The sequence below is a fragment of the Eptatretus burgeri genome, chromosome 4, assembly GCF_056783735.1.
Source record: "Eptatretus burgeri isolate ZD-2024b chromosome 4, Ebu_testis_v1, whole genome shotgun sequence".
NCBI lineage: Eukaryota > Metazoa > Chordata > Myxini > Myxiniformes > Myxinidae > Eptatretus > Eptatretus burgeri.
Window position 1 is genome coordinate 17,709,836 of NC_140964.1, and position 24,000 is coordinate 17,733,835.

Here is a 24,000-nt window from a genome sequence, read left to right on the forward strand (position 1 = left end):
ATATAGTTTTTGGCCCTATCAATGGATGGTAAAGAATCACTTTTAAAATTGCAGTAGTCAGATCTGGATCTGTGTCAAAATCTTATCAATTCATCCTCAACACACACTCAACCTATCCACCAAGTTTTGGCTGAATCTGTCTATAACTTTCTGAGATATGCTGCTCACAGACAGACAAACAGAACGATAGGGGTGAAACCATAACCTCCATCCACCTTTGCTGGTGGGGTTAACAATCCCTTTTATAATTACCTTACACATTCCATTCATTTTCAGGCTGGTAGGGGATGTTAACTTAACCAAATCACTCCACGATCCTTTCTATTTGGACCCCATTGTTTCCGTATTTAATGAGTCGAACTTTACATCCACATCCCATTCCCCCACCCCCCCCCCCCAAAAACCACAAAAAGAACATGAATGGCAATTGGTAGCGCTCACATCTCCACCAGGCTGAGCAGGTTGTGATTTGTATCCCACTGATATGCCGGATCTGCAACCGAATCTTCACCAAAATCCACCAAGTTTCATCCAAATCCATCCATAACGTTTTGAGAGATATGCTGCATCTAGTTTTTGGCCCTATCACTGAATGGTGAAGAATCACTTTAAAAATTCTTGTAGTCAGATCTGTATCTGTGTCAAAATCTTATCAATTCGTCCTCATCACACACCCAACCTATCCACCAAGTTTTGTCTGAATCTGTCTATAACTTTCGAGATATGCTGCTCACAGACAGACAAACAGACGGATAGGGGTGAAACCATAACCTCCATCAACCTTTGCTGGTGGGGTTAACAATCCCTTTTATAATTACCTTACATATTCCATCCATTTTGAGGCTGGTAGGGGATGTACTGGCACACAATTGTCGATTCTTTTCAAGAGGTAACGTCAGATCATCTTTAACGTGCACGACATAAATGTAGACACGCCAGCAGGTTTTACGTCACCATACGAAGACCAACTTGCTCCGAGATGCACACCCCCCCCTTTCACATCTCCCCACCAATAAGACAGCTTTTGAAATTAATTAATTGGATTCCACTCTGTGAGGGAATAAATTAATGACATGGGAGTTCAGAGACCAGCAACCTCCCAACTGAACGATCCTGCATTTCCCTAATTGCGCATACAAGTGTCGGTGAGCACATGTAAGTTCAAAATAAGGATATTTGTTCCAAAACGAAACAGAACTGGAGCCATATTTGCTCAAATTTCCTGAATGATCCAATTTTTTGTTGTATTATTATTAAATCGTCAGTGGCGGCCTTTAAAGGGATATCAAACATTTTACGACATGAAACTTCACTTTTGCTTTGGGGATCTCGAGTGGTGACTTTTTCAACTGCATTTAGTGCACAAACTGTAAAACATGTTGAGTGTACTTTACTAAAGTGTGACATTATGAAGATCTACAAGGGGTTGTCAGACGAAACCACAAGTTGGTTTTGACCGCCAAATTGTCCAAATTTGTGTGTGCCTCAGACTGATGCCGTGGAAACAAGGTCTTCAAGATTATTGGAATCTCCCATGATGAAGCCAAGTCTATGGGCCTATTACTTCGCCATCGCAGACAGGTCGGTGGTCTCTCTGTCTTCTACCGCCTCCTTTCTGGTTTTGCACCCTTTGCTCTCTCCGTGCTTTGTCCCCCCGCCCCTCCCCCTTCCCTGATTTCTGCAGGGCTCATGTGGTCCACCATCAACCCCTCTTACTCATTCATTCCTCTTTTTTTTCCCCACCTGTGACATCAACTTCCACATTCTCTTCAATCTCATTCTCCTCTTCAGGTCTTCACGGCAGCTGTTCACCACCATCTCAGATCGTCCCCAATCCAAACCCATAATCCTTTCGACCCTCATTAACCCTCACCCCAATCCCCCTACTTCTAATTTTCCAGTTTTCCCTCTTGAGAGTTTCCTTCTGTATCCATCTTGTCCACCCCATGCATCCTCTCAAGCCCCCCATTCCTCCCCACACCCACTGTTTGTCAAAGTCTGCCTCTATCTTGGCCTTCAACTCTGATGCTGGTGTTTCTCCCCTCTCTCAACAGTTCATTTTGTCCTGTTTCTTCCTGATCTATGCAGTGTACTAGTACTGGCTCTCCAACTAGCCTTGACTCGGTATACAAAAAAAAGGAATGTAACTGCAATGCACGGCGTCCTACTTTTGAGTGCAATTTAACATTTTAAAAGTTTGATTGCAGCTTCACCTCAATGTGCAGTTTTACCTGAGCTTTTCAGTCTGACACTACATTTAACTGAAATTCAGAGAGAACTGAGCTTTAGAGTTGTTCTAAAACTTTTTGTGGAAATGTTCCTCTGCTTTGAGCTGTCTCGTTTGGGTTCGATTCCTGATCCGACTACAAGCCATCGGATTGGTGCCTCGCAGGCTGGGCATTGCATCACAAAGTGCTCTGTCCCTCAGATGGATGTTAAGCTGGGTGTCCCATCCGCTGGCATTAGTTTTATTTCAGGTACCAAAATGTCGCAAACAGTGGATGGCTCAAATCGTTGTCGAATTATATTTATAGAGGAAAGCATTATTCCATGCAGATGTGGGAAAGTAAACATTAAAACAGATAAACCTGACAAAAAATACTTAGTTTGAAGATTGGGTTGGCTTGTTTGGTGTTCCCATCTGAGTCTCCCTGCTCCAATGGATAGGATTTGAGGTTCAAACCCCAGACATAACACTTTATTGATGACATTCATTGTTGCTTAATATCCTTCCAAATCATGCAAAAAGTGGTGGCACATTGATGTCTCCTAATTTCCTGGGCCCATTCCTGCACTTGATGTATTCATAATGTCCTCTCTGAGCCTCAGATCACAGTAAAACAAACAAAACAAGAAAAAGATCAATCACCGATTGCAAACCCTTACCAGGACTTCTTTTGAGTGGTGTATTTTTTAAAGGTTTTAGGGTAAATCCAATATGGCTGCCAAACCATGTGACCTCTGATGACATATGTATGACCCATTTGTTCCTCATGGATAGGCAGTCATATGTGTAAAATTTTGCCTCGATCTGCACAGCCATTTCAGAGAACATTTTTGAAGGTTTCTGTTTTTTTTAAACAATATGGCTGCCAAATCACGTGACCAATGGTGTCATCAAAAACTATTTTGTGGGCCATTTTATTCCGAGATGACCCTCAATTTTTTTTTTATACTGATCGGATGTAGCGTTCTACATTTGCAATTATGACGTCATAACGAAGGCACCTATGATATCATAAAAATACCACACTCATTCCCCATGAGGAGTACTTGCTATGTGCCACTTGTGCATCCATGGCTAGGGGAACACTTGTATGAAGTTTCCCCCTTGATTTGTCTAGCCATTCTGGAGAAGAAGGTTTCTATAAGTTTTAGGGTAAATCCAAAATGGCTGCCAAAACATTTGACCAATGACATCATATGTGTGAAACTTTTGTTCCTTGTGGATAGGCGGTCATACGTGTAAAGTTTTGCCTAAATCTGTTCAGTCACTTCAGAGAAGATTTTTGAAGATATAAAAATAAATAAATATGGCTTCCGATTCCCGTGACTGATGACGTCATGATTTTTTTTCTGTGGACCATTTTGTTCCTGGATGACCCTCAAAACTGTTCGTACTGATCGCATGTGGCGTTCTACATATGCAATTATGATGTCGTAATGAAGGCACCTATGACGTCGTAAAAAAATTACCCTCATTCCCCATGAGTACTTGCTACGTGCCAAGTTTCAATTTTTTTCCTTGGTGCGGTTTCAGATACAGAGGTCCAAAGTTTTTGCATTTTTCCAATATGACTGCCACACCACGTGCCCTATGACGTCATAATTATCATTAAAACATTCTTCATGAGTAGACGCACCAATGTTGAAAACTTCGTCTCAATCCGACAAGCGGTTGCAGAGAAAAACACGAAAGTTCTGTGTAGACAAAGACAGACAGACAGACAAGCAAACAAACAAGAAGACATCGTGCAGAGCACTATACTTGCAAAATCCATAAAACAAATTTGACCTCAAAAACTAATTGGCTGGTTAAATTGAATGACCAAATATGTAACACCTTCAAATTTCAAGTGAATTGGATGAAAATTGACAATTTTAGAAATACCACCTTAGTTGTTGACCTTGGGCCTATGGTGTTCTTTTGGTCAATGTTGACCTCAATAATAATTTGCTAGTTGAATTCAGTGACCTGAAACATAAATCCTCTTCAAATTTCAAGTCAATCAGATGAAAATTGAGGATTTTAGAAATCTCACCTTAGCTGTTAACGTTGGGCCTATGTTGCTCTTTTTGCTGATATTGACCTCAAAAATAATTCACTGGTTAAATTCAGTGATCTGAATGATAGATCCTCTTCAAATTTCAAGTCAATTGAATGAAAATTGAGGATTTTAGAAATTCCAATTTAGTTGTTGACCTGAGGCCTATGTTGTTCTTTTGGTCAATGTTGACCTCCAAAATAATTCGTGGTTGAATTCAGTGACTTGAAATATAAATCCTCTTCAAATTTCAAGTCAATTGGATCGGATATTCATTGGGAGATTTTGGGAGATTTTGGAAATACCACCTTAGCTGTTGACCTTGGGCCTATGTTAACCTTTTGGTCAATGTTGACCTCCAAAATAATTGGCTTGTTGAATTCAGAGACCGGAAAGATATATCCTCTTCAAATTTCAAGTCAATTGGATGAAAATTGAGGATTTTAGAAATACCACCTTAGTTGTTGACCTTGAGCCTATGTTGACCTTTTGACCTCAAAACAACAGCCTTCTTTCTTATGACAAACTCGACCATGTGGTGAAGTTTCATGAAGATCTGTTTAAAATTGTGACCTGTAGGTGATAAACAGACAGACAGACAGACAGAATAACAAAATCGACAAACCAATATACTTGAAAAATCTTCGATTTTGAAAATAACATACGGACCCAAATGCAACACCCTTTCTGAATTATTTGGCGAGGGTAAAATGAAAGATGGTGGGTCGTTGTGCTGCATGTTTACCAGAGGTTCATCCTACTGTATATATTTAAACTGACATGGATTTGGAAACAACACTAACATCACACAATTATCATTTTCTTGAGGAGCCCGTCACCCCGCAGAGCGGGAGGGAGACAAGGTTTTTCAATGACTTCTGTGTCTGTCCGGGCGGTAACTTTTTTTTTAACCATTTGAGCTTTTCAAAAAAAAGTTTATTATGTTAATACGGAGAAGGCAAATTAATAATTTGGTGAAAAGGTCAAAGTCACATAAAATCGTCAATTTTCATCCAAATGAACTGACATTTTAAGAATTTGCATATTGGGTCACTGAATTGGTTCACCAATCAAAAGCTCGAAGCACATTGTTTTTGTTTTGTTTAATCAAAAGGTCACAGGTCATGGTCGTGTAAAATATCAATATGTCAGTGACCCAAGAGGACCCAATTTGAGTTTAACTTGTGTTCTGTCAAGAAGGTCAAAAGTCAAAGTCATAAAATCATAAATGTACAGCTGATTGACCTGAAATTTGAGCAGGGTTTGCATATTAGATCACTGAAACCGATTGCTTTTGAGCTCAAAACGTTAAGGTCGCCTAAAATTTTCAATCTTTTTGTATCTTTATTTTTCGCTGTTTTCGTCATGTTTCGCATACGGAAGAAGTCCATCATGGGCCAGACCATGAGGTCCATCCCAGTGTCGCCGCAATACGACGTGTCATTAGCGCACCCCCTTCTTGGATGCAGCGGTCGTACCACGCGCCCCCATAGGAATGACCTGTCCCCATGAGCCCAGCTGTTACATTGGTTGGTCACCAAAAAAACAGTGGACAGGCTTTGCATTTTCAGATGCTTTCTCATATTTTTGTTTCATTCTCACATCATGTCGGTATGTGAATCACAATTACAACTTTTAAATTTAATGAGAAAAACTGCCATCCTGGTGCAGCGCCGACAAGGGGCGCTCCAATTAAAGGCTTTCAATGTAAGATTCCAAGGTTGGGGCTGGCAGGATGACTGAGAGCCCTTAGATCTAGAGGTATGCACACCTCTCAGCTGTCTAACCTGGGTTCAAATCATGGTCCATCTATAAACTGTCTTCCATTCCACAGGGAGGGTGATTCATCAAACTGTGTGCCATTCTTTGGATGGACTTTAAACTGGCAATCCATCTGCTGGCATTAGTTGACGGATGTTAAAAATTTCATGGTGTCCTTTGGAAAGACGAGTCAAGCTATTGTCCGCAACCTGAACAAATTACAAATTATTGTCCCAACCTTCGTCAAACGTCAGGCCTAGCCAGCTCGTTCGTATAAAGACGAACTGGGCCGAGCTTCCCCATCATACTCCACAAGAACGTGGGAAAAATTGTGACCGTTAAAGAAGAAGAGAGAAGAGGAAGAGGAAGAAGAAGAAGAAGAAGAAGAAGATTCAACAGTTCAGGGGCTGGAAAGATAGCCTCGAGGTAGGTGCATTTGCCTTTGCATTGTCTAGCCTGGGATCAAAACTTGATCCAGATAAAAACTGTTTCCCTGGTGTTTCACATGCAGCGCAAGGTGTATATTATCGATCCGTAACATCCTGGTCCATCTCTGTGTGCCATTGTGGCATCTCCTGCCACCTGCTAGTGGTGTGGTGTGAATTTCAATAGTGGTGTGAATATTTTACCATAAAGCGTGGTTTTACCGCTTTTATCATCGTTTTTTTCAGGACTGATAGGATGGCCTTGATATACGCACACTCGTGTGTAAGCCGTCTATTCTGGATTCGAATGCTGGTCCAGCTATAAGTTGTCATCCCGGTGTTTCACAAGGAGGGCGATTCATCAATCTGTCGTCCATCGGATGGACATTAAACTGGCGTTCCGTCTGTCGGCATTAGTTGTTGGTAGTCTTTAAAGATCCCATGGTGTCCTTCGTGAAGTGTAGACGAGCTCTCATGCGCACCATGAACAAATTCCAAATTCCTGCCCGAAACAGTAGAGGTCATTGCATCAGTGACACAGTCTCACCCTCAGCAAATGATGCTACTTCACAATCTTGTGCTGCATACGAACGAATGAACAAATAATTTTTCTTTCTGGCTGCTTTTTCCGCTCCTTGCCGAGTTTCAGAAGGAGAAAAGGCAATTTGTTGTATTTCTCGGCTGATCTTCATCGAGAGAGAATGACGTCACTGGGGATAATGGAAAGGATGGCACGATGACGAGGACAGGAGATGCAGCCTTGCAGAGAGCTCAATTCTAGTTCCTGTCGAATTGGAGTTATTCGCACTGTTACGGATCGATAATATATTATCGCATAATTGTAAATGTTGTTTCAGTATGTACTGTGGCAAAAGGCAACTTGAATTAAATAAGTATTGTGGTTACTGCATGAAAGGGCACTTGTGCAGACTGTCAGGCTTGAGGAATGTGATGTTGTAGCTCATGTGTCCCATTTGCACTCCTATAAGAAAGGAGAACGGACTGGGGGAAAGAATAATCATGGGACATGCTGATCTGGGCCACAGACAAGCGTGTCTACAAAGACAAGGCATGCAGACACTTCGACGACAGTCCTCGGAGTGACCTTGTGTTTGACACATTAAAAGGCGGACAGAGCCATACAAGCAGAGGAGAGGGAACATGATGTGAACCAGCCAGAAGCTTCAGCAGAGTGTGTGGCACATCCAAGCTGAAGTTATTTTTAGAAACCGGGCTCAAAACAGCAATGAGGGTGCTGAGAGTGTTGCAGGTTGACCACAGCCCCGACTCTCGAACCAGCTGCATCTTTGTGGAAGCTGGTCGATCTTATCTGCTGGCCAGTTGCATTCTAGATGAACCTATCCTATCCTACTGGTGTCACAGAGCCGACATCCAAGCAGATTAATCCTCTCTGGGCACATCGACAAAACCAAGAGCAAGTTTTCCATCCTCATTTCTCGACACGGCTGGTCTACAGTGTGGTCCTTATCGGCGAGCGGTGGACTCGGGTTCATCTGCTCGCTTCGGTGATAGGGAGATCACCCTTTGGGGACTCACAATGTGACTGGCCAGTCAGACGTCACTCCATGTGCACTCACCAGGGCAAGGCAGCCTGCTTTGAACGTGAACACAACCGACTTTGAGACAAATTCGTATCCTGCTGGGGTTTTATTAAGAATGGGGTATATGAGATAAGTTGCCGACTTGAGAGTCGAGAATTAATTCAAAACTGCATTGAAACCTGTCATGTGTAACTTTGGGAGTTTTAAAATCATCGAATGTTCCTTTTAATATCATTGTGATGGGACGTATTCAGTGGTGTGACAGTGAGAGGTAGACAGTTGGGGTTCCCATTAATTTACCCATTAAATACCCATTATCAAATATACCCATTATATATCCTTCTGTTTCGTGTCATATGCTGGTTTCACCTGTTTAACATTAGACAGGACATGTTATTATCCGTAAAGCTTTTCTACCGTGCTACCCCTCCAGATAACTGGTGTACTCGCTTCGGTGCATGGAGACAGCACTGAATAGGACCCAGCGAAGTATTTTTCCCAGGACGTCTCTTTCGCGACCTGGTTGTGAATTATACTTTATCATTAAAATTTTTCACCAGTGCTTGTGCTCACTAAAAGTGTTTTTCTTTTATTCACAGACGTCCCACGTCTTCCTTGAGGAGTTTGTCTCCAAGGCCTCGAATGTATTATCATGGACTTTTTGCAAGTTATTTAGTTTTCTCAATACTGCTTGCCATTTGTTTCATATCATGATATCCTGAGTGGAGAAGATTTTATGATCTTGGAGTCGGAAGTTCACTCGTGAAACTTATTCCAACTTTTCTTCAATCACCAAAATGAATGGTGAGTAGGAATTGTATTTATCATCCATGCAATTTCTACATCGTCCATCGGATGGATGCGTTAAACCAGAGGATCTCGTCTGCCATCGGGAGTTGTGGGGTGCTAAATGTCTCAACGTGCCTTTCGCAAAAAGGAGGTGAGCTATTGCTGGTACCCAGAAATTCTTTCCACCTTCAATCGAACATTAAACCTGCCCAGCCGGTTCATGAAAGACTTTCTTCCTCAGCCATTCACATTCCTCGGTCGACCCACAAGAAGTTAGCAATAATAGGAGAAATTAAAAGTCGTCGTCGGAGTTGTTAAAGATCCGACGGTTTCTTTTTGAAAAGAGGAATCTATTCTGTGCTGGAATCCTGGCCAACTTCCGATTTTCCCTGTATAATTAGCACTACCGAGTGCCGACATACGGTAAGAATCCTGGGTGTGGATGTGGACATGATGTGCAAAATAGCCTCTCACTGTGCCCTCATTAGCTTATAGTACACCATGTGAGTGACAGTCTTGGATTCCAAAGTGCACCTTTACGGATAATTCCTGACAACTTAAACAAAGCAAGAAGAGGAAAAATAATTCCTTCAACTTAACCAAAGCAAGAAGGGATCCAGATTCCAGTAACAAGATAAACTTTTGAAAGTGTGATTATATAAAGTGAACCTGCACAATTATTTTCTTTTGGCCTCATCCAAAAATGAAAGCTTTTCTTAACAAAGGAAGAAATTTTTGACATATGTGTCTCAGCCACGTCTGACATGGCAGCCTGGGGGTGCAAACTCATGCATTCGATAATTGTAATGATTTAAAGTATCAATCACATTCACCCATCAAGCTCTTAATCCATCGTGTTGGCAGAAAATTGCATTGCACTTGGAAAGTGGCTAAATCCTTGAGGATGAAGGGCTCATTTGCTTTGGCCTCCAGCAACATTTAGCACAATCATTTTAATCGCTGTGGAATTTTTGTACCATCGAGCTTCTTCTACTCTCCTGCCTTTTCTAGGTTGGACAAGGCCGAGGTTTGTTGTCATTCACTTCATTGGCCACCCGACCTGGCTGGTTCATTTTCACAATGCAGTTCTACATTTTTGGGACTCATAAAAACCTGGTTGTTGTTGGGAATCCTATATAATAAGCTTATTCTGTTTGTTTGTTTCCCTGTCTATCTGACAATTTTCTCTGAAACGACTTAACCAGGAACCATAAAACCCATTTCATTATAAAGGTCTCTGGCCGAGCAGTTTTGGTTGCGTATTCTATTCCATTACGAATGATTTTATATGTTTTTTTTATCATTTTACTTTCTTTACCGCTATTTTTATTGAAGAATCTTGGGATGATGGAATCTCACAAGATTGTGAATTAAAAGTGTTTTTATTGTTAACTTTGAACATTGTTCTTAAACAGGAATGCTGTTAGCAAGGGGAAGAAAGGATGAAGAAATTGTGAGTTGAATGTTCCATTGTTATTTACTTTTACTATTGTTCTTAATGAATGGGAACAGGAACAACATATGAACAATGCACAAAGAACCCAGGAACAGCGCATGAACAACACGTAAACAATGAATGAACAATGTTGACACATCGCATGAACAACGCACGAACAACCCAGGAACAGCGCATGAACAACCCAGGAACAACCCAGGAACAGCGCATGAACAGCGCATGAACAACGCAAGAACAACCCAGGAACAGCGCATGAACAACGCACAAACAACGCATGAACAACCCAGGAACAGCGCATGAACAACCCAGGAACATCGCATCCACAACCCAGGAACATCGCATGAACAACCCAGGAACAGCGCATGAACAACCCAGGAACAGCGCATGAACAACCCAGGAACAGCGCATGAACAACCCAGGAACAGCGCATGAACAACCCAGGAACAGCGCATGAACAACCCACAAAACACATGAACAACCCAGGAACAGCGCATGAACAACCCAGGAACAGCGCATGAACAACCCAGGAACAGCGCATGAACAACCCAGGAACAGCGCATGAACAACCCAGGAACATTGCATCCACAACCCAGGAACATCGCATGAACAACCCAGGAACAGCGCATGAACAACCCACAAAACACATGAACAACCCAGGAACAACGCATGAACAACCCAGGAACAGCGCATGAACAACCCAGGAACAGCGCATGAACAACCCAGGAACAGCGCATGAACAACCCAGGAACAGCGCATGAACAACCCAGGAACAGCGCATGAACAACCCAGGAACAGCGCATGAACAACCCAGGAACAGCGCATGAACAACCCAGGAACAGCGCATGAACAACCCAGGAACAGCGCATGAACAACCCAGGAACAGCGCATGAACAACCCAGGAACAGCGCATGAACAACCCAGGAACAGCGCATGAACAACCCAGGAACAGCGCATGAACAACCCAGGAACAGCGCATGAACAACCCAGGAACAGCGCATGAACAACCCAGGAACAGCGCATGAACAACCCAGGAACAGCGCATGAACAACCCAGGAACGGCGCATGAACAACCCAGGAACGGCGCATGAACAACCCAGGAACGGCGCATGAACAACCCAGGAACGGCGCATGAACAACCCAGGAACGGCGCATGAACAACCCAGGAACGGCGCATGAACAACCCAGGAACGGCGCATGAACAACCCAGGAACGGCGCATGAACAACCCAGGAACGGCGCATGAACAACCCAGGAACGGCGCATGAACAACCCAGGAACGGCGCATGAACAACCCAGGAACGGCGCATGAACAACCCAGGAACGGCGCATGAACAACCCAGGAACGGCGCATGAACAACCCAGGAACGGGCGCATGAACAACCCAGGAGCCGGCGCATGAACAACCCAGGAACGGCGCATGAACAACCCAGGAACGGCGCATGAACAACCCAGGAACGGCGCATGAACAACCCAGGAACGGCGCATGAACAACCCAGGAACGGCGCATGAACAACCCAGGAACGGCGCATGAACAACCCAGGAACAGCGCATGAACAACCCAGGAACAGCGCATGAACAACCCAGGAACAGCGCATGAACAACCCAGGAACAGCGCATGAACAACCCAGGAACAGCGCATGAACAACCCAGGAACAGCGCATGAACAACCCAGGAACAGCGCATGAACAACCCAGGAACAGCGCATGAACAACCCAGGAACAGCGCATGAACAACCCAGGAACAGCGCATGAACAACCCAGGAACAGCGCATGAACAACACGTAAATAATGCATGAACAATGTTGACACATCGCATGAACAACGCACAAACAACGCATGAACAACCCAGGAACATCACATCCACAACGCAGGAACAGCGCATGAACAACACATCAACAACCCTGGAACATCGTATAAACAATGCACGAATAACCCAGGAACAACGCATGAACATTGCAGGCATGTTTTAATCATTCAGGTATTCACCTTCATGCTCTTGTCATTTTTGACTATCATTTGTGTCTAAATTTGAGTCACATGTTGAACACGAATGCTAAAATGATGTGACGCGCCCTTTTTGAATGGAATTGCCAGCGGATGAAGATTTTTCCATGTTTCACGTGGACAAGAAAAAGGAATGAAATGAAATGATGGGCCGAATGGCTTCCTCCTGCACCAAAGTTCCTTGTGTGTGCTTGTGTAATGTTAAGAATGGGAAAACAGAGTTGCGAGAGGAAGGTTGAGGCAGTGTGAATAGGGGTGGGGAAGGGTTGAGGACTTGAAGAATAAAGGGGGAAGGGAGGACAAGGAGTTGGGAGAGAGAGGTTGAGGCGTTTCGAGTTGTGGACTTGGGGGGGGGGGTTGAGGACTGGGGTGTGGTGGGGGACAGAGTAAGAAGGGAATGGGGTTGAGGAAGTTGAGTGGGGAGATGTTTGAAGACTTGCGAATATTTTTGACTTGAAGATGTTTGAAGACTTGTTGGGTGGGGAGATGATTGCCGGGGAGGGGAGGGGGTTCAGAGGAGGGGTTGAGGCGAGGTGGGGGTTCAGAACTTGGAGTTGGGTGGGGTGGGGGTTGAGGACTTGAGGTTGGGTGGGGGGCAGGGGAGGTTGAGGACTTGGGATTGGGTGGGGGGGCTGGTTGAGGACTTGAGTCACATCTTACATTATGCGGAATTTCCACAGGTCCATATCCCTAACATCCACATCCCTCTATATGGAGTACTATTGTACTCCATGTTATGAAAAAGTGAAAATGCAACCAACTGGTATTTCAAGGCACCACCCAGCAGGCAAGGCTCAGGTAAGATGTTTTGACCACCAAGTGGTCTCCATCCTGGTTTGTGCAGGGGCAGTGTGCCAGGTGTGTTTGTGGGTGGATTTATGGAAACTATTCCTCAAGTTGAGCTGTACTCACACGGGATTGTGCTTCCATATCTTGTTGGGTCAGCCATGATGAGCCTATTCTTCAGGCTCCGCCGGCCCACACCCTGTGCACCAATCAGGACCAAAGTTTTTCGCTGGAAGGGTGGCATGTTCGCAACTTCTTCATACAGTAGGATCTCATGCTGGTCAAACTCTGCAATAATAAGACACAGACAAAGTGCATTTGGGCACGCTTTTATGCTTCATGGTAAAACACCCTCCCCCTCCCCCCCCCAGTCTTTTTTTTTTATACATGATCAAGGCTCAGGGAAGAGCGAGAGCAGAACAGAAGGGAACAAAATAGAACGATTCCGTCATCTTGAGATTCTTCAATTAGGTGAAAGGGTGAAATTGCAACAGCAGAGTGGGAGTGAGAATGCGAGAGATCAAGGGGAGGGGGAAATGGACACACAATATAAGCAAGCTGCACACAATTTGAATGAAAAATGGCAAAAAGAGAAAGGAGAAAGCAGAGATGAAACAGAAAAGGAAAAAAAAACTGAAAAATAACAAACGAAGACGTGAGGGAGAGGGCAAAAAAAAAATCACAATAACCTGGAAAAATGAGTGCTTGGGAATGGGGTCATTTGGGGTAGATGAGATCAAGAGGGTGGATGGAGGATGACCTAAGATAGTGGTGTACGTCTCTCTTGCAGACATTGGGGGAAGAATCAGACTGGACAGACTGAGGAAGTTGGTTCTACAGGTAAGAGAAAAGAGTAACAAATGAGAGGAGGTGGGTGAGCAGTGAGCCTGTATTTTGGGAACAAGAAGAGGGTTACTGTCAGACAGTTTGCACCCTGCAGAAACCTGGGAGGGACAGATCCAAGAGAGGGCAAAGGGTGCAAAACAAAAGGGAGGTGCAAGAATACAAAGAGGCCACCACCTGCCTGTGATGCGAAAGTAACAGACACAAGTCTGAAGACGGCAATGGTTCACGAGCGGTATTTGATGATGTAGATTGTTTCAGAAGTCAAGGATGAGACAATGTGATAATGTTTGACCAAGTTATAAAAATGATCAACATTATGTGGTACGGGTGACAGGTTATTAGCTGAAAAATGTTGAAAACCCGGTTTCGTTCAACAACTTTCAAAATTTGACTTTTGCATAACCTTTAAAAATCACAAAACAATGTTGTGGACATTAAAATAAGGAAACAGGATACGTGCTATAGCTTATTGGAGTTAGTTCGTCGAAGAAGGTCGAAAACCCAGTTCGATTCCCACAACTTTGCAAATTTGACCTTTGTGGCCTTCAAAGGTCAAAGGTCAAGGATTATGACCTTTGGTGCAAAACTTCCTCTGGAACATTCCAGGAACAACATGACGTCATATTGGCTATCTGGCATTTCGCACTCCTCGGATTATCCATACTTTGATGAAATCAGCGTAAAAACAACCTTGAAGGGGGCGCCACGGGCAAGGTGTTCGAGATAGAGCAAAATGGTTTGAAAAATTTGGTTTCAAGATAAAAAACTATTGTCATCCCAGCTCTCAAAGTTTGGGCGGTCATCTGATTTTTATGTCAAAATTCGCAATTTTCTAAGTTTTTGACCTTGTGACCGAGACCTTTGGATGAAAATGAAAAAAAAAAAAAATTAAAAAAAAAAAACGGACAACGGCAAGTTTTAGATAATTCATTTTACTATTCAAATACCGAAGAACCCATTCCATCCAGTCAATTCCCGAGGAGAAGATAGATTTTTAATCCGACTACCCCCTAAAAATGGCTATTTTTGGGCATAGCACGCCCTCATCCAGTAAAACACAGCGAGACATTGATATCGAACACATAACCAAGTTTCATTAAGATCGGATCAAAGTCCATGGAGTTATGCTCTGGACAGACAGACAGACAGATAGAGACAGACAGAGACAGACAGACACAGACATTACGAATATACTGGTCACTCTGGCTGGTGCTCGTGAACCAATAGACACTCAGCTTGTTCACAGAGATCCAAATTCTTCTGAGGGCCATACTTTCCACGGCATCAAGAAGAGCATGGTGTGAGACAGGGGCACCACCATCCCAAAGGAGCGAGCTGTACTCCATCAAGCTGCGAATGAAGGCCTTCTCGGTTGTCAAGAGTTCACATTGGCAAAGAAAAAAATCTTGCACGATGAAGGCTGGCTTTGGAGGCCATCTTGGGAATGTGGTATGCCGAAGATGGATTTTCATGCCCGATGATGAGACCCAAAGGTTTGAGTGACTTAACTTCTTTGAGAGAGTGGTTGAGAAAGTAAATGGGAGGGTTTGCCATGTTATCCTTTTGGAGAGATGAGGTGTGTGTGTGTGGGATTTGTCAAGGTTGAAAGACATATTCCAAGTGTAGGACCAGCTCCTCATCCTTTCAAAATCTGCAGAGTGAAGCTGTCTATCTGAAAGATGAGAAATGATATGGCAAAGTGTGTAATTATCAGCAGAGATAGGCAGGATTTTTCATGGAATCAAAAAGATCATTGATGAAGATGAGGAACAAGACTGGACCGATGACACTGCCTTGGGACATTGCAGCTTTGACAAGGAGAGGAGATGAGAGGATCCCGTTAAGAGCTACACGCTGAATACGGGAATGACAGAAGTCAATGAGCTATGAGAGGAGGTGGCCTTTGATGCCATAAGCGAAGAGTTTGGAGATTAAAGGTGGGATGCCAGACAATATCAAATGTTCGAGGTATGTCGAGAGAGATAGCCCTGATGTCATGTCCAAGATTGAGAACTTGCATCCATTTTTGGGAGAGTAGAAGTAGTATGCAAATGTAGAAAGACCGGGTCTGAAACCGAACTGATGATCTGAGTTTAGGCCATTGGTGAAAATTAAGGATTTGATGTCGACTGCAGTGATAGATTTCATGACCTTGCTGATAATTTGAAGCAAGCTAAGAGGCGTGTTGTTAACAAGATCAGTTTTTGCACCACGTTTGTGTGTAGCATTGATGTTGGCTAACTTCTCGGCAGAGAAACTGACCTGGAGAGAATGATTGAGTGAACAGAGCAGAAAGAGGATGAGCAAGAGCAGCAGAGCAGGACTTTAGTACATGTGCACTGATGCAGTCCAGGCCTGTGAGAGAAATGGAGTCAAGGTTTGCCAGAAACCTCTCCACATTCTAAAATGGGAAAGACAAAGTATACAGGAGCAGTTGGGTATGAGAGGGTCGGGTAGATGAAGGAAGTGAGGGATGAGTACACGAGATTTGGAAGGAAACATTGAATTGAGGCATTTGGCTTTCTCATGAGCAGAGTCAGCTGTCATAACATTTAAGGAAAGGAAGGGATGAAGGGGGAGGATAGTCCAGAGATGGACTCAACAAGGACCCACCATGTTTTTGAAGAAGGGTTTGATAGTTCAACCTTGAGGTGGGCTAAAATTTTGTTTAATGGCATTCACAAGAGTGGACACATTTTTTTTCAGGCTTTGTGGAATGATTGAAGAGAAGAGAGGGGCCGGGATGCAGGAGGAGATGAGAGGGTGGGACACAGGTGGAGAACAGAGATGTTGAGAAGCACCAAACTGTTTTTTGGATATAAACTTCTTTTGTATGCAGCAAGTGTCTCCTGGTATGCCAGAGGAAAGCGATGGGGGAAGAGCCAGACTGTGGGCTGATGCAGTGTCCCCTGTAGGTTAGAGGAGGAATTTGTGATTTAATCAGGAGGCCGGCGATAGCTCGCCCACTCTTTACAAAGAACACCTTGGGATCATTAACCTCCACCAACTAATGCTGGCAGATGGGACAACCAGTTCAAGGCCCATCTGAAGGACGGCACATGCATTGATGAATCGTCCAGCCTGCAAAATACCAGGATGACAGTTTATAGCTGGCTCAAGATTCAAACCCAGGTGACACACCTCAGAGGAAAGTGCACATCTCTGGGTTATCCTGCCAGCTCTTGCTGATAAAAAGTTTTTCACACAATAGCGCAACATTCAACCAAGCCCAAAAGGATGCCATTCAAGTCAGATATCTCCTCTTGACGATCTGAGCTGAATAGCGAGATTCCATTTTGCTGACAAGCTTGAATAGTGCTTAAAATACACGCATTGCTTTTTTGATGGGGTTGTGTATATCCAATGCATTGCTTCTGGCTAAACTTGACCTTTGCTATGTGTACAGAATGCCTGGACACAGTTCACTGGAGCTGCCTCATGCATTTCATCAAGACATGACGGCGCTTAGCTTCAAGGTTACCTACTGGCCGTGGCTATGCCGAGGGCTGCTTCAAGTCCTGCCTCAATGAAAAGTTAACTGGCTGGGGAGAAATGTGCAAACTGACATCATTAAAAATTTTAAAAAGGTTTTTCAGTGGATAAAGCCAGCTGAAGTGGGCTGGACACTTGGTGCGGATGGAGGAAGAGAGAATGGCAAAGAGAGCAAAAAGGTTGAGGGAGCAAGCAAGATGGGAGGAAAAGAGGAAGATCGATGTTGAGATGGGAGGATTGTGTGAGAAGGGATATCAATAAGGTGGGGTGGTTGGAGAGTGGAGAGAGTCAGCTGAGGACAGGAGGAAGTGGAGGAGTATCGTGGGTAAGGCAAGCCAGAAGCTTGCTACTGTTGGCCATCATCCCTTTTAAAGGGGAGAGAAGAAAGAAGAAGAATTGTAAATTGCCAAGAAGTCTAAACATTTAATGTCAATTTCTGTTAAAAAATAAAAAAAAAACATTAAAATGTTATTGAATTCATACATTTTCATTTTAAAAACATCTATTTGCGCATCCACAGTAAACTTGATAAAAAAACAAAAGCATTTCTAAATATCCTTGTATCGTTTGCCTCGAGTTCCATTTTGATGATCCACAAAAATCCTTCGCAAGACGCTGAAGTGACAATTTTATGCAAAGGACAGGATAAACAGTTTGAAGAATGAAGAATCCTGGATCATCTCTACAAGATCATTATATCCGTTTCATTCACATTACACAACTACTATTTATTCAAGGGAATAAATTATCCGCACTTTCTTTTGAGGGTTTGCCGGAGGAATATTTTGGCCCAAGTCTTTGGCGATACGGAACGATAACTGTCTGATCAATGAGGATCATAACCCTTATCAATGCTACATTTCCTGCCGTGGATTCAGAACCCTTTTTCACACGAACAGACATCGCAATTCACTGTTGGCTAAAAGTTGGAAATCATGGAATATACTTTATGAACTAGAAGGGCACTCGGAAGAGCGCATACCTCCACCACGCAATGCCTGATCCAATAGAACATATCAGGCCCAATAAATATATCGTTTTTAGCCCCATCTCTCAGTGGTGAATAATATAATCACTTAAAAAATTAAATAAAAATTGTATCTGGATCCGGATCTTCACCAAAATCGAATCAGTTTGTCCTTGTCACACACCTAACCTGCCCACCAAACTTCATCCGAATCCGTCCACAACTTTTTGAGATATCCTGCACACAAACGAACAAACAAGAAAAAGCCATCGTGCAGTGCACGATACTTGTAAAATCTACCCCCCCCCCACTCTCCAAAGGTTGCCATGGATACATAAAATTGTCCGTTTCATTAAGATTACAAATGACATTCTTAATCAAAGCTCAGGTCAATCAGATGAAAATTGAATATTTTTCAGATTGAAATTGATGATTTTTATCAGTTTGATCTTGTGTTGACCTTTGACCATTTTATGTCAAAAATAGTTGGTTTCCCAACTCAGTGATGTACTATGCAATTGCTACTTAATTATCAGGTTAATCGAATAAAACTGATTATTTTTCAGATTGAAATTGATTTTAGAAGCTTGACCTTGAGTTGACCTTTTCATCTTAAAAATAGTTGGTTTCCCAATTTAGTGACACAATATGCAAATATTGTTCAAATTTCAAGTCAATCGGATGAAAAATGACGATTTTAGAAATTGACCTCAAGATGATCTTTGACCTTTGAACTCAAAATCATTAGGCTTCTCAGTTCAGACTACCTCTACAACTTGGTAAAGTTTCATGACTATCGGTTCAGAATTGTGACCTGCAGGCGATAAACAGACAGACAGACAGAATAACAAAATGGACTAACCAATACACTTGAAAAATCTTCGATTTTGCAAGTAAACAAGCAGACAAACAAACAGACAGACAGGGGTGAAAACATAACCTCCTTCCACCTTAGGTGGCAGAGGTAATGAGCGATTTAAATATAACCAATGATGGAAACACAATGATCTATTTGTCATGAAAAGTTATAAATATTGGATGCAATTGAAGACTGATATCAGCTATTCTTTAGGAACCAACAGGTATATCGATCTGAATGCGTATCACCAAGGAAGGAGAAATAACCTTCACACTCACACATCTTCACTTAAACAAACTTCAATGGGATCACATTTCCAAGGACACAAGTCAATGAATTACACTAAATAGTGTATGATTTATACTAAATAGCATGCTGATGGGTCTACACTGCAGCATTACCTCAATAATAATTTTCAATGCGAATCGGTTTGTCGGCACAGCAACTGCGGCCTTGGCTAATCGGTTTATCGGTACAGCAACTGCGGCCATGGCAAATTAGTTTATCGGTACAACAACTGCAGACTTGGCTAATCGGTTTATCGGTACGACAACTGTGGCCTTGGCGAATCAGTTTATCGGTACAACAACTGCAGACTTGGCTAATCAGTTTCTCGGTACAACAACTGTGGCCTTGGCGAATCAGTTTATCGGTACAACTGCAGACTTGGCGAATCGGTTTCTCGGTACGACAACTGTGGCCTTGGCGAATCAGTTTATCGGTACAACAACTGCAGACTTGGCTAATCGGTTTATCGGTGCAACAATTGCGGCCTTGGCTAATCGGTTTATCGGTACAACAACTGCAGACTTGGCAAATCAGGTTATGGGCATAACAACTGCAGACTTGGCTAATCGGTTTATCGGTACAAGAACTACGGCCTTGGCTAATCGGTTTATCGGTACAGCAACTTCGGCCTTGGCAAATTAGTTTATCGGTACAACAACTGCAGACTTGGCAAATCAGGTTATGGGCATAACAACTGCAGACTTGGCTAATCGGTTTATCGGTACAAGAACTACGGCCTTGGCTAATCGGTTTATCGGTACAGCAACTTCGGCCTTGGCTGATCGGTTTATTGGCACAGCACCTGCGAACTTGGCTAATCGGTTTATGGGCACAGCAACCGCAGCCTTGGCTGATCGGTTTATGGGCACAGCAACCGCGGCCTTGGGTGATCGGTTCATCGGCACAGCAATTGCTTCCTTGGCTGATTGGGTTTGTCGGCCCAGCAACTGCGGCCTTGATGAAGATTATATTTGTCATTTCCCATAGTTGTTTCTCGCCTTTCAAGAGCATTTTTTACCCCAGGAAAAGCAGCAACAGCAACGTTCCCCACATCTCCCGAGATTCGAGCACAAAACGCTGATCCGTTTGATGATGTGGAACATTAAAAAAATTAAAACAGATGAACAAGGTCTGCACCTGGGCAAGGAATCTACAGTTCATGAAAGTTTCTACAAAAGTTATGGATATAAACAGAAAATTAATGCCTGAGAGAAAATACGATAGATTGCATAAGCAAACCACAGCAGTGTTTTTCTGTGAAAATAATTATCGACAGTTCAGATGCCATGATACTCAATTCAAAATATAATCCATGTCTTCCCACTCATCCCTCCCCCCCCCCCCACAACACACCTCCACCTAGGTTTGGGACTAATTTTAACCTTTTAGAAATAGAACTTCAACAAAAACAGTTCACTCACATCAAAAGAGAGATTCTCTCAAGAGAAAAACAGAGCAGCAGGTTTGAATGAATGTTTAGCGTTTTTCAATGATTCCCTAATTATATAAGGGTGACATGAATGTCATACGAAAATGTGACTTTTTCTTTTACCATTAAAGCAAAGCAATACGGAACTTTCAGAATGACATACGGATGTGAAAGGAAGCTTTTTGCGCATGCCCAATGTGTGCGCGTTCACAGACTCGGTTCTGCTCGTCGGGCACTTTTAACCTGCCGTTATGAGAGCAAAATCTGCAATTCAAATAGACTTTTAAACAACTTTCAGCATTTCGACAAAAGAGTGACAATTTCATCAGAGTTAACGATGATTCTTCTATTCCGAAAGGCAAATCGGACTTTTGGAAATGTAGGAAATATAAGAAATAACATAAGTAGTAAATGTCATTTTAAATTTACCCTGTGCGTTCACAAGCCCCAGATATGATATTCCCCTCGGTGTTGAGAAGCAACTAAATCAGATACAGTGTCTCCCTCTGGGATGTCTACCTTCATGTTGGTAATGTCTTTCCAATTGTAGACTCCATGACATAAATCACCATGCCATGTTCACATAAGGTAATCCTGCAAGGTTAAAAGTCCACTCACTGACGAGGAAAATGATGGAGGTCGGGTAAGACGCGCCACCCACAGGCCTTGTACGGACCCATGTTGTCGGGAGTTTTTGAAGTATGGGCTGCAAGATATCAACTTTTTGAGCGAGTTGATCAGAAAGTTTTCCAAATCTTTCATTGTGCAGAGGCACACCCCCTGATCACTGGTACATTTCCAAGTATTTTTCTCTTCTTTTCGAAGCTTTGGGAGCCATTTATGTTACAATCCTTATCTGGTACACATGATATGTGTTCGGCTGCCCAGATGAACCAGGTTGCTGGGGGTTTCTGTATGTATGAGCTGAGCATTCTGGAGGCAGATTACGTCGTTTTAAAAGTCTGAATTACTAAACACGTGAGCACGATATATGACAGTGCTGCCAATGAAAGCAAGTGTTGACGTCATCAAAATGGTGATGCACGAGGAAATGCACTTGGCCTACAACTGTTGTCGTCATTCGTACGCAGCACGTGGCCGCAGGTTAGCATCAGTTCTCGTAAGGGTGCGACAGTGCTGCTGAAGCAGTGTCCCCTTTAGGTTCGAGCAGAAATTTGTTGAAGCAGATATGGCCAGGGTGTCAGCAATTGCTGGCCTACTCTTTGTGAAGACACGCAGCAATATAAATTATTTCATGACTATTTCTTTTTTTTCTTGTTCATTCACGACCTTGCAACGGTACGTCAGGTCCTCTCAAAATGACACGTGAATCTTCAGAAGCACCGGGAATCCAGGGAGAAAAGTAAAGTGTGTACGAATAAATTATGGAATGAATTTTTTTTTTAAAAGACAGAAAAAATTGCACTTTTCTTTTCGCTCGAGCAATATTAATCACTGTGTTTATCCTTTGGTTTTTGCAGTTTTAATTACAACATCGATAACTATGAATCGTATATCATTCCTTTCCTTCACAAAGGGATGCCCTTGCAGGCTTGCAAGGCAGTGATTTATAAATCAAGGTTGAAATCTGCATTCGGGTCCTCTCATTTAGATTTCATATTAATGGTAATTCCAAATGGAATTTGTTTTTGTTTTTGTGAATAACCTGTAACTGAATGTAAAGTGTGTTCATACGATTATTTTGACTCGTTTGTGTTTTTTTTACTTGATTTATACTCGTACTACAAGGTGATATTGTGGAAACAAACATCATGATACAAATAACTTGTAATGCAATCTATAAAGTGAAATCAGTGTTTAAAAGAGGAGAGTTGGGACACAAGCAAGGCAGGGGTATTTCACACCGACAGTCGGTAATGAATGGAGTGATCTTCCTTTGTTAGGTGGTTGCGGCAGGGGCAGTATAGATAGGTCGAAAATATAATTGGATAGGTACCTGGAAGCAGTGGGGATAGATTGTAGAGATATACGCAATGGTGGGTTGATATGGACTTGGATGGGCATGATTTTTTGGTAGTGTGCTATTTGTATATTTGGAAATGGTATGATTCTCATAAGTATGGGTCTAGTTAGCATGAACATGCTCCTTGCATGAAAACAACCCACAATCAACTACTCCACCCTCCGCAAAAAGAAACAAGGATAATAACCCCAAGTCTCATCTGTTGTCGTCAATGGCAGTGTTTTGCCTGTGACGTAATCCTCACCCTTCCCTTTCCCTTTTTCCAATCCAAACCACTCCCTCATTCCTAAACTCACTTACATACCTCTCCATTTGCTTCCTTCTACCAGTATCCACATCCCACCTCTACATGGCGTGTGTGTGTGTGTGTGTGTGTGTGTGTGTGTGTGTGTGTGTGTGTGTGTGTGTGTGTGTGTGTGTGTGTGTGTGTGTGTGTGACCTTCACACACAGTCAGAACCAATTAAAATAATGCACAGAGACAGGCAGAGTGGCATTCAAATGTATACTGCTTTATGATTATTTAGCAGTGGTTCATAACAATTTCCATTCAATGACATGAGCATAGTAATACAATGACGAAATATGATATTACATTCAACAATATATGTATTTCCCATTCAGAGCACATGAGTCTTGGGAGAGGGGTGGGGTTGAGGGCAAAAAAAGAAACAGTATGAGGCAAATCCTGACCAATACGAGTCCTAATGAAAGACTGTCGCAAAACGGCTAGTAGGATCGCCTTGAGCAGCGATTCCCAAACTTTTTTCACAACCTAAAACTTGAAATCACATTCGCCTTGCGACCAAAATGGTACCGATACCTACGATAAAAATTGTCATAGAAAAACCTTTCGACGTGAAACCCGCCCCCCCCCGACCCCCCTTCAAAAACCGGGATTTTGAGGGGGATTTTCAAGTTTGGGTTGCGACCCTGGGTTTGGGAATCCCTGTCCTTGATGTATGCGCACTCACCTCTGAGCTGTCTTTCCTGTATTCAAACCTCGACCAAATGATATAAACAGTCACCCTGGTTTTTCACAGGCAGGGTGAGTAATTAATGTGTTCCGTCTCAGGATGGTCATTAAACTG

General features: G+C 42.9%; 1 protein-coding gene across 6 annotated transcripts in view; it reads right to left on the reverse strand.

Annotated features, from left to right (window-relative positions):
- LOC147027562 (MAGUK p55 subfamily member 2-like) overlaps positions 1–24,000 on the reverse strand; it is a 745,773-nt gene that overhangs the window by 27,276 nt on the left and 694,497 nt on the right. For all 6 annotated transcript variants that reach the window (XM_085877071.1, XM_085877072.1, XM_085877070.1 and 3 more), the window contains one exon: positions 13,173–13,334. In XM_085877071.1, coding sequence (XP_085733197.1) covers positions 13,173–13,334 — 162 coding nt within the window. The remainder of the gene's footprint in view (positions 1–13,172; positions 13,335–24,000) is intronic.